This window comes from Hipposideros armiger, unplaced genomic scaffold (assembly GCF_001890085.2).
Source record: "Hipposideros armiger isolate ML-2016 unplaced genomic scaffold, ASM189008v1 scaffold_173, whole genome shotgun sequence".
NCBI lineage: Eukaryota > Metazoa > Chordata > Mammalia > Chiroptera > Hipposideridae > Hipposideros > Hipposideros armiger.
The window spans coordinates 1927852-1940327 of NW_017731523.1; the positions used below are offsets into that span (position 1 = coordinate 1927852).

General features: G+C 39.6%; 1 protein-coding gene across 5 annotated transcripts in view; it reads right to left on the bottom strand.

Annotated features, from left to right (window-relative positions):
• Positions 1-11076, bottom strand: part of NOL4 (nucleolar protein 4) — a 318494-nt gene extending 307418 nt beyond the window's left edge. For 2 of the 5 annotated variants that reach the window (XM_019652128.1, XM_019652127.1), the window contains exon 1: positions 10511-11076. In XM_019652128.1, the coding sequence (XP_019507673.1) occupies positions 10511-10774 (264 nt within the window). In that variant the 5' untranslated portion in view covers positions 10775-11076. Of the gene's footprint in view, positions 1-9562; positions 9997-10510 lie in introns of those variants that run through there. The other 3 variants (XM_019652129.1, XM_019652132.1, XM_019652131.1) reach the window with 2 other exon arrangements.
• Positions 11077-12476: the final 1400 nt, after the last annotated feature.

The following is a 12476-nucleotide window of genomic DNA, read 5'->3' on the forward strand; positions in this document are numbered from 1 at the left end:
CCTTTATTATGTTGAGATATGATCCTCGTATTCCCACTTTGCTAAGAGTTTTTATCATAAATGGCTGCTGTATTTTGTCAAATGCTTTTTCTGCATAATAGTTGACTTATTTTAACTGCACAAATGCTCAGGGGAAAATTAATACAAAAAGACTATGTATTAGTTTTCTTTTGCTACATAACTGATCAAGACAAACTGTGTGGCTTAAAACATCCCAAACTTACTAACCTAAAATTTCCTTGAGTCAGAAGTCCAGCACATTTCAAATGGATCCTCTGCTCAGGTTCACATAAAGTGAAAATCAAGGTGTCGGCCAACTTCGTTTTTATTGGAAGCCCAACTACAAAAAAAAGATCTATTTCCAAACTTCCTTGGGTTGCTGGCAGAATTCATTCCCTTGTGGTTTTAAGAGTTGGGTCCCCACTGTTTAGCTAGCTGTTGGCAAAGCATGCTCTCAGGGCCCACAAATTGCTGTCAGCTCTTAACCACATGGCCTTCTCCATCTCAGCAACAGAGAACCTCCCTTGCATTGAATCCATCTCAGAATTTGCAGCTGACTTCGCAAGAAGCCAGGAAAAAAAAAACAACCTTTCTTTTAAAAAGTCAGACACACCTGAAAGACCCCCCTTTTCTTAAGTCAACAGTATCATACAACATACCAGAACTATAGCTCATCAATACACAGGTTCAACCCACACACACAGAGGAGCAGATTATACAAGCATAAGCGTCATTTAACAGTTATCTTAGAATCCTGCCTACCTCCAAGTATACAAAAATTGAAGAACCCTGGGGAAGGCCCTTAGGGGCAGAGATAAGCATGTGGGTATAAAAGCAAAGTAAGAATAAGAAACAACTTGGGGTAAGATCTAGAATATTGCCTTAAAGCATAAACTTCACATTTTAAGAAACTTTTGAATTATTTACTTTACTCTGAAAAGGACTATGCTTGAATAAGTATTGTATATAGAATTCTCCACTCATGTTTTTAGAAAGACTTCTTTGGGAAGTCTTTGTGATTGTGGATGTAGTAACAGCTAAGAGGTCAACAATTATTTCTCCCCAAGTCCAAAAGCAAAATAAAACAAAACAAAAAACACCTGTTTATTATAATACAAGATAACTTGATACATACATATTCTTTTAGGTGCCTTTAAATATATTCTTTCTTAAGTCTCATAGAACCTTATTTTTAATATTCTATTGAAATGAATGAAGTCTGAGATCTATACAGCATCATTCAATTACACAGCAACAAGCTATTGAATCATATTGATTTACTGCTTGATAATTTGATTTTAATATCTGTATAACATTTAAAACTATAATATTTTGAACAAATTGAGTCAAAGAAACTATTTAACTTGTATTCTTTACTTATCTGATTTATATCCTGCAACATAAAACACTGAAAGACGTTAAATCCCTACCTATGAAATGTACATTACGACATCTCTGCTCAAACACTCTTGGTGACTGCCACTTCCTACAGAATGAAGTCCAAACATGGTAGTAGAGGTTTCCCATAATATTTCCCCAGCCTACTCTTCAAACCTCATCTTCCACTGTACCCTATACTTCAACTCTTCTTAACTGTGCACCATCCCCTGAAAATGCCTCTGAGGAAATAACTTCTCCCCTCATACCAACACCAGATGTGTATAACTGTTTAATGGGCGTTACAGAGTTGTATGGCTTAGATATTATTTTAATATTGTGTTGGTTAAGTACAGAGACACCCGTTGTAATAGAGGAGGTGATATTTTTGCTGAAGTATAAAGTCTTAACCACAACGTTCAACTGTGAGGCAACACTGTACTATGCATTAGAGTAATTGTTTCTAAATTGGTATATGCATATCCCAGGGAGTACATGAGAAGACTTATTGAGAGGAAGAAGAAAATACTAAAATGCATATGCATTTTCTAATCAGCCCTAAATATTTATACTTTAATATGTTTTAAAATGTGTTAAGTATTGATACAGTAGTAAACCTATGTAACTTATAAAATACACATATTGAGTGAATGTTTATTTTTTTAAAAAAAATTGGAGTGCATTATTTAGAATGTCTGGAGACCAAAGCAAGGACTTTGGAATCCAACTGAAATGGTTCCTCATCCCAACTCTAAAACTTTGAAGCTGTGTGACTTTAGAAATTCACCTTAACTAAACCACAATTTTCTCAAGTGTGTAATATAAAGCGTTAATACCATAGGACTATTGTGAATATAAAATGGGCCTTCTGTATCAAATGATTAGTTAAATCCTTAATCTATACTAAGAACTTGATAAATTTAAGGCCTTAATATATTATTACTAATTATGTTACATTAAATACTTGCAATTGCCTAAACAAGTATACTCACTAAATAACTCTACATGAGGAAAACAGTCACCAGTTTCTTAGCCTTAAAAAGTGCTTACCTTTGTGCAGTGTTGGTGGGATTATAAAATGGTGCAACTGCTATGAAAAACAGTGTGGCAGGTCTTCAAAAAAATTAGCAATTGAACTACCATATGATTCAGCAATCACATTTGTGGGTTTATATCCAAAAGAATTGAAAGCAGCATCTTGAAGAGCTATTTGCACACCCACATTCATAGCAGCATTATTTACAATAGCCAAGAGGCAGAAGCAACCCAAATGACCATTGACAGATGAATGGATAAATAAACTGTGGTACACATACAATGACATATTATTAAGCCTTAAAAAATGAAGAAACTGAACAAGTGTTGGCAAGAATGTGGAGAGAAGGGGAAATCCTCATGCACTGTTGGTGGAATTGCAAACTGGCCCAGCCACTATGGAAAATAGTATGGAGGTTCCTCAAAAATTAAAAATAGAAATACCTTAGGACCCAAATTATTTGGGTATTTATCCAAAGAATCCAAAACACTAATTTGAAAAAATATATACACCCCTTTGTTTATTGTAGCACTATTCACAATAGCCAAGACATGGAAACAACCAAAAGGCCCATCACTAGATGACTGGATAAAGCAATTGTGGTATATTTATACAATGGAGTATTACTCTGCCATAAAACAGAATGAAACCTCATCATTTGCAACAACATGAATGGACCTAGAGACTATTATACTAAGTGAAATAGGTCAGACTGAGAAAGACAAATACCATATGATCTCACTTATATGTGTACTCTAAAGAACAGAATAAATCAGCAAACAAAACAGAAATAGACTCAGAGATATAGACAAAAAACTGATGGTTGCTAGATGGGAGGGAAGTTGGGGGATGGGAGAGAAGGTGAAGGGATTAGAAAGTACAAATTGGTAGTCACAAATTAGTCATGGGGATGTGAAATACAGCATGAAGAATATAATCAATAACGTATAGATTATGTAGGATGCCAGATGGGTACTGGACTTATTGGGGGGATCACTTCATAGATTGTGTAGGTGCCTGATCACTGCGCTGTACACTTGAAGCTGATGTAGAATAATATCAAATGTCAACTATAATTTTATAAAAAAAAAAAAAAATATATATATATATAATATATATATGCCTTTTTTTGCGATGTACAAGATGCTTCCATGTATAAGACACACCTTAATTTTGGGGCCTGAAATTTGAAAAAAATGTAATTACATAAAGTTATTGAACTCAAGTTTTATTCATCATAAAATCCATACAACTCCTCATCACTTGTGGGAAATGCAAGTAAAAAAATCTACAACCACTGTATAAGATGCACCCAGTTTTTAGACCCCGAATTTTTCAAAAAAGGGTGTGTCTTATTCAGGAGGAAATATGGTATATAGTCACAGGATGTAAAGTACAGCATAGGGAATATAGTCAATGGTATAGTAACAGCTATATACGATGTCACAGGGGTAGTAGACTGGGAGGGGAGTTATCACTTTGTGAGGAGTATAAATCTAATCATTATGTGGTTTTGTACGCCTGAAACTAATAATAAAAAATAAATAAAAAACTAAAAAAAAAAGTAAAGAAACTGTCACACACTATAACATGAATGAATCTTGAGAACATTATGCTAAGGGAGCTAACTAAGTCACAAAAAGACAAAGTATGATTCCACTTCTATGAGGTATCTAATGTAGTCATGTTCACAGAAACAGAAAGAAGAATGGTGGTTACCAGGGTCTGGGGGGAGGGGAGAAAGAGAGAATTGTTGTTTATAGAGAGTTTCAGTTTTGAGATACAAAAAAGTTCCGGAGAGCTGTTGTACAGTAATGTGTATGGTATACTTAATACTATTGAACTGTACACTTAAAAATGGTTAAGATGGTAAATTTCATGTTGTGTTTTTCAACCACAATTTAAGTAAACAAATAAGTATTTTTAAAACAGAGTATTCAGTATGGCTATGAAACTAGCTATTGTGTTGTGGTAAATAAGACGGTCCTATCATGTGGCCTGTTCCTCATCTACCATTGGAAAAAGTGAACAATATATTATAAAATTGAAATCTGTCGTTGAAAAAATAATTCAACCTTTTAATATTTTCCTGTATCTTTTCTATTAACTTCGGAAATAAATGCCTCTGAGAAGAAGTATCTACTAACAATATTTTAAATTTTATGTATTTGTTTTTCTTTTGTTACATTTTGTTAATATTATGCTTCATTTCTCTTACTTAAATTAGCATATAATTATCATCCCAGTTTTGGAAAATTATTTCTGCCTGTCCATATCAATCATTATATCAATCAATCATTATACCTAATCTTCTGGTATATATATTTAGAAAGGCATCTAGAATGATGCTCATAATTAGCTAATGGTAGTTCTTTCTGGGTAGGGGATTTAGTGTGACTTTTTAACTTTTTTCTTTCCTTTTCATTTATATTTTTTTAAATAATAAAAGCGTATCACTTTTACAAAAACAATCATTTCTATGTTCTAAAAATGGAGTAGGCAAGAAAAATATCTGAATCATACATACATATGTATACACAGAGGGTGCCAAAAAAGTATATACATTTTAAGAAAGGAAAAAACTGTATTAATTGTAATATTCAATATACACATATACGGATAACAAAAGATGAATACAAGTCATGTTTGACTTCTGCAATTACGAGAGGTGCTCAAAGTAGTTACCATGAGCGTCCAGACACTTCTGATTATGGCGAACTACTGCTTGAGCATAGTAACATCTCTTAAAATGTGTATATATATTTTTTTGGTAGCCCTGGTATATATCTTGTATTGTATCTCTTTGTTGCAGTGTGATTTTGAGTTCATGACATATACCTAATTATAATCACATCATGGTGTTCTTGCATTCTTAATAATACTTAGAACAGATTTTTTTTTACTATTTACTATGTGCTAGGCATATGCTCTCTGCTTATGAATTGTGATTATTAATTCGTATTCAAAATGAGTTAGGCAAGTATTATTACTGACATTTACAAAAAGGAAACTACCTCTTTAGTTAAGAAACTTCCCCGAACTCATAGCTCCAGTAAATATCAAATCTAGGATTTAAGTCTTGCTCTAAAATATATATACCCTGCCATTTATGTTGTCCATGAAGTTTATTTTATCTTGTTATCCCAGGATTCTACAAATGAATGTAACCTAAAACATATTAAATTCACTTTAATCTTCCCCAGCTATTAGGGAAAGGTCTTGATGCTCTTCGCACGGGATTGGAACTCTTGGAAGTTTTGCTGCCACATCCCTGTGCTTGCTGCTTCATCTTTCCTCTATCTTATGCAGGAAGTCAAGAGTATAAAACCTTGAGGAGTAGAATCTTAGGAGGTTCTGGCTGAGATAGTTTATAGAAGGCATATATATGAGTGCTGAATCCTCACCCTCATCCCCACTGTGCTTACTAGTAAGACAAGGAACCAATGGAAAAGTCAAGAACTGGTTATCTTAGGAAATAAGCGTGGGATAGTCTTCATATATTAACATGGTCCGAATTCCTCTTATAGTCAAAGTTATTTCTACAAGCCCACTGACTCTTAAGTCTCATGCCAGGCTGCCTTCTAGTAAAGGCTCCCACTATTCCCTGAGAACCTGACATAGGCACTATGCTGGGGGTTGCCATACATGACTCATTGCTCTCAACAACTCACAAGGAAACACTCAAGTCAGCTAATAAGCCATATTGCTGAGGTTCATCCTTAGGAACTTTTTACTCCAAAGACCTAGTCTATCGTGTCCCAAAATACTTAAATGAAGACAAAAATGCATCGGTTATCAATAGCAATGCCCACTGTGAATGTATAGGAGATAAGCAAAATTTTGCTTTTCTCTCAGTGATTACAATTATGATTTGTCTCTGTGTCATAGATACAAAGTATCATATTATATAGCTGGTGCTGTTCCTCAGCTCTGATTTTTGGAATTTCTGCAGCAAATTCCAGATCACAGTTTAATATATGCGATGTGTGTCTCAGGCATGAAGTTAGGCCAGGTAGAAATGCATACAGGCTCCTTATGAGGCATCATTTCCTTCACTCTGATGTAGCCTAAAGAATTTATAACTAAAACCATAGACAAAGAACTAAAAAAACAAAAAACAACAACAAAAATACCCCAGTAACTGTTTATTAACCAGTCCATGAATATTCATTCTAATCACTGTACAATAATCAATTAGTAGCATACATAGCAAGAACAATATGAAATCTGAGGCTACAGTCTGCAGAACTGAATAAATCATTTTTAAATGACAAAAATAAAGGTAATGCATTTTCCTTTCTGCATGAAAAATTCATTTCATGGTCCCCATGAATATATGTAAATATGTGAAGAAAAAAACATAAAAGGCAAAAATGAGACCTAAATATTTGTTCTTACAAATATAGGTCAAGAAAAGCTTCACCCATATTATATGACTTTACAGTTTGGTTATTCATTACCTTGTTTGCGTAAGACAAAAAAACAAATAAAATATAAATTTACCAAATTTCCTAATATTAAACACAGTGCAGTACACTTTTAAAACATACACAGTAATGCATTCATCATGTGACTAATGAAAGGGTTTAATGAATTTTCTGGTTATTTTCTAAGTTTACCTTTCATAATATCAAGTGATATAATGCGTTTTGGTAGTACAAATTGTGTGATGTTTCAACAAATTGTTGCCAGAAAAAAATGTCAATCAAGATGAAAAGCTTCTAAAAGCAAACTAAACTAGGATTATCAAAGATGTAAAATAGAGTAACTAGAGTGATGCTAATGTAAAATGATTGCTGATTCAACATTTTTATAATCAATGTCAGACATTTGCTGTATCTTTTTCAGAACTGTTTTAAGTTATTCATCATTTCATTATTCTAAATTTCTGGCAATTTCATAAAAATAATAGCGGTAGCCTGGAAAAAAAACTTTGATGAGATACTCAACAAGTTGCCTTTGTGTGTGTATGTATGAGCATGGCTGCGTGCACAAGCAAACAGGTCCCACTCTAGACCTAAAATGGCTGAGTTGCAGGATGTTGTTGCTTGGTGACCAAACAGTATCTCCTCAGCCACAGAGTAATCTAAACAGTGACAGATATGTCCCCTCAGCTTTAGGCATGGCCAGGACAAATATTAAAGGGCATGTTTATCTTTTCCAGTATGCTACAATTTTATTTAAAGCCAGTTGTCACTTGCTTGATTTATCATCAGTTAACTAATTTAACTTCAGTTAAATTTAGGCTTTAGGGGAAAGAGTACTTGGAAAGCTACATCTATTATCTTGGGAAAATAAGAGGTAGAACCTAGCTTCTTTCAGACTGTAAGATGGTTACGTTTCAGATAAGTGTGTGGGGAGTGTCTACTCTCTTCTAGTACAACCTCCCAGGTGCTATCGGTCTCCCTTTCTTTCATTAAACCCAAGTAGTTAATTAGCTTCAGCCTGTCCTCTCCCCTTTCCTCTTTCCCTTTTCTCAGTAGTAATGTTGCCTAATTATCAACAGCAGTGGGTTACTGCAACATCAGGTGCAGATCTCTCTCACTGACAGCAAAGCCAGCTTCAGATAGCTGGAATGATTCTTCGTCTACTTGAAAAATGCCATTCAAATACAGTATTTAATTCAACCAAGATACGCCATTGAAGAAAAAGAAAATATATTTGTTTTTTTTTCTCAGGTGATTGTATTCTTGCTATTATAAAGAAAAATCAACATATTTTTAAGAAATAATTTAAGATGTGGGGACACATGATAAAAAAATTGATTTTTTTAACTCGTTGAAATGACGATTGGCTGTCTCTTAGAGAAGGAGGAGCCTATAATTCTATGTCAGAGGCAGCATAAAATTTTCATAAAGAGCAACAGAAGAGTTCATGAATTAAAAACCTCTTCAGCATTTCCACACAGGCTGAATGAGAAGCACAGCTCTAAATACTACATGGAAACCATTACCTAAGAATATCACTTGATGGATTACATTTTCTCCCATCAATACATGGAATCTTTACTGAAAAGAGAAAAATGTGTTACTTTATTATTGACGCTGGAGCTGTTACTCTATATTAGATGTCTTAGCAATAATTCTATAACAATTCTGCATCAATTTTGGAAAGAAAATATGGGTATCCAAGTATGAGAATTACTGACATCATGTTTATTGTAGTGCCTCTATAACCACTTCAGAATTTATTTAGAATTTTTAATTAACGTTTTAAAAGGGTATATCTGTTTATACATAATGGATGTAACCAAATCCATCCAAGTATAAACTCATTGGACCGAAACAGGTGAAGCTATCAGACAGGTAAACAGAGAGACCTAAGTTTAAAATACGAAAGGAATGAACAACAAACTTCCCAGGTAGCAATTTTTTTTTACAAAAAACACATACAATATTATTAAATAATATTTAGTAAATATATCTTGAATAATTATTTTAGTCATTTAATTAGCCCAATATTGCCCAAAGGAAAATACATTATTAGGTTCTGAATTTCAATTTACTTTGTTGAACAATTATTTTTAAAAATCAGGTTCTTAATGTTACTCCCAATACAAATGAATCAAAGCACTTCATTCTCTCCAACAGACTCCTGGCTCATCCAGATGTAAATAAACCTCAGTTCTAATCCATGCCCATCTAGTCTTCATTATTTAGTAAAGCAAGACAGTCATCTCACTATTGTCTTTAGCAGTGCCACACATTAAAGGAGAAGTCTTCATTTATAGATATACCTCCTAGAAACCTTCCAAACAACAGTACATTTAAAAAAAAACAACAGAACTTTTATGTGTTTCCATTTCACCTTTATTTACATTTCCCTTATAAATTCCAAAACAAATATACTTCCCTCATACAAACACACCTAATTAATCTCGGGAGACCATAAACTGTTTTCCAAACCTAAAAGAGTCCTCCAAATAATCCTTTGAAAAACCTCTTATGCACATTACTTTCAATGTAATATACCTCCGTTTGAGATAGAAGAATAGGTTTCAAGGCATCTCCTTTCTGTCATCCTCCAGGAAACACTTGCCAGTAGAAAGGGAGGAAAAGGGGCAAATGCTTAAGAAACCCCAAAGCGAGGCAAAAAAAACGCAAAAGATGCCATATCCCCTCCCCACTCCTGCTCCAGGCGAGTACCCACCGTGGCATGATGAAGAAAGAAGTCTCATGGATCTGATCTGCGATCCTACTTGTAGCCCACAGTTCCCATCTTCTTAGAAAGGAAACTGGCGCTGCTGCCGCTTTCCTCTGCCTTGTGAGGCTGCAATACCCTGGGCTCTCAGTGCCATTACCGCGCAATGCCTGGGCTTAGAGCTTTGTGGCCATCAGACTAGAGCCATTCCAGAGTGAGGGAACAAATACGTACACCATTTGACTGCGCCCAAGCCCATCTCTCTTTGTTGTTCATCATGTAGCTACAGCTTTATTTGTGAAAGGGGGGAGTGAGGAAGGCGATGGGGGCGGGGAGGAGGACTCTCCAGGACCTTATCTACGATCTAAACAGTCGTGGCAAGATCTTTGGGAGAGATCAAGGCGCTCGGACAGCCCCATGTCTCCCAGGCGGCGGTCTAACAATAAAAGCTGATAGTGTCTTTGGGGGGGGGGAGAACCCCTCATTCATGACTAGCGCCACATTCGGGCTTTGTACCAATAAGGAGGCACTGTAGACTATCGATCAGAATCGTCTATTATCAGAGCGTGCGGCTGGGGTTCCGGCGTGGCCTTTATGCGCGGTGGCGACGGCGGGGCACGCGCCGGGAGCCCAGCGAAGGGCATGGGACAATGGCCCAGCCAGAGGACGCGGGACGCCGCCCGACCCGGGGATGGAAGCTCCAGTTAGAGGGTCCAGGAGCCAGGAGGCGAGGAGCGCCGCGGGCTCCGGCGGTGCGCTGCCGCTTTAAAATAAAGGACCACAAAGACTCCACGGTGGGGGAAACGCGCCTGGCTAATGCGAGTGGGGACCACTTGGGGAGGGGGTTGAGGAGGGTGGGGGCACACGAGCCAACGGTGGCTCACGGCTCCCTCAGCCTCCCTCCTCCCCGCCAGGCTGCTCTCGCAGACAAATAACAGACGAAGGCGAGTCACTCACCGTGGTCTTGACCGGCACGTAGAGCACTTGCTTGGCGCCGCCGCCTCCCCCGCGGACCTCGTCCGGCTGGCCCAGCTGGAAGCCCTTCGATTTAACCCAGAATTTAAATTTGGCGTTGTCCGTGGAGCTCGACTCGGAGCCGTTGAGGAGCTGGACGATCCGTTCGTATTTTTTACGGGTCACCGTCTTGGTCTTGCCTGAGTCCCCGTAAGTCCGGAGGCACCAGTCCTGGAACTGGCGGTACATGTCGCGCTCGCTCTCCATGGTTCCTGCGCCCGGCGGCCGGCCGGCTGTCTCCAGCGCACTTCGCACCTGTTCACCCCGGGCTCATGAAAAATGCAGCCCCCGCCACGAAGCAGGGACGCGCGGTCCCGGCTGCCGCTGGAGCCTGACTCGGGTCGGGGGAGGAATGGGGAGGAGGAGAGGAGGGTCCGGTTGGGCACCAGCAATCAATGCCCTGTGCTGCCCAGTCTCTGGTCAATTCGTTAATTGCAACGGATGTCTTGGACGCTTTGCTCGTCCTCTCAGTGATGGGTGTCTTTAATATTGTGTGACTAGGACCATCCCAACAGCATCTGTCCCAGAGGAGCTGGGGTTTGAATAATTAAAATCCTATTCCTTGGTTTATTAAAAATCCCAATATTGACTTCGGGGGGTCCCTCGACGCCTCGCCCGGGGGCTGTGTCCTGAGCAGGGCAGGTGCAGCGCCGCGCCGCCTCCCCCGCGCGCGTCCCGGAAGCTTCCCCAGCCGCCGGCCCTGCGGTCCTGGGGCGAGGGCTGCGCCTCTCTCGAAAACAGCCGCCCGGCGGAGCGCCTTGAAGCCCCAAAGGGCACCTGGGTCCCCGGGCTCTCCTTCCAGGGTCCTGTTCTGCTTCGGCCTTCGTTGCGCGGCGTGATAAGGGACTAGAAAGAGAGAAAGTTCTTACCTGTCATGTTGTTAAACCTCTCAAATCCTGCTGCACAGGAAATTTTTTAAAAGGTATTTTTAAAACGGCTTAAAATATCATTTCTTCAGAGGCATTCAGGCTAAATTCCTGACCTGCAGGTAGGTTCCAGGAGTTAAGTCCCAGAATTAGCAAAGCATCCATGGAGATTTGGCCATAGTTCTATAGTGTAGACAGCGGTACCCCAAACAGATCTCCGTTCCAGGGGGATGTGGGTAAACGAAGGCAGGCCGCTGACGGCGGGTCTTCCGGATAATGATGGTTTCTGCTGAATTGGGTACAGGCATAGAAGTAAGTTTATAGTACAGATGCTTAAAACCCTTTGCATGAAATTAAAATACATAGACAGAGACCATTTTCCTCTTGCTCGGTTACAGTTTGCAGTTCACACAGGAGGTTTCGGGTGTCTATTTTCCCCCTGCCACGTCATGGACACCCCCTCCACTGCTCAGAGTAGCCAAATATGAGTTCCTCTGGACGATTTTCTCAAGCAAATGCAATCTGCGGCTCCTCCATTCAGGATTCCCATCCGTCTGTTACAGAGCTGGAAACGGGAGTTCCCATCCTCCTCGCGCTGCGATTGCGGCCGCTCCTCTTTATTCTACTCTCTGCGGATGCCCGCGCGGGTCCCGGGAGGTGGCTGTGCCAGGAAAGCCGCCCGCCCAGTGCCCGGCGCCTGGTCCGCGTTCTAGCCCACCTTCGCCCCTCGTCGTCGTCTCAAAGACTAAAAGCCCGGAATGGGAACGCGGAGTGTTTGTACCCACTGCGCCTCAGCTGGTCCCGGCACTTGCAGAATGGTCAGTGGCTCCTGCTCCGCCAAGCTGAGTGTGTGCGTGTGTGAGCAAGGGAGCTGGGGTGTGCGGGGGGTGGGGGGGTGCACTGTGTGTGCGCGCGTCTCCGGGAAGGTCTCGCGGCGGCTGGAGCCGGGACTGACAGCCCGGGCGGAGCGCGAGCAGCTCCACACACTAAACCTCTCGCCTCTCCCCTCACCCCCACCCCTCCCACTCCCCTCTCTTCCCAAC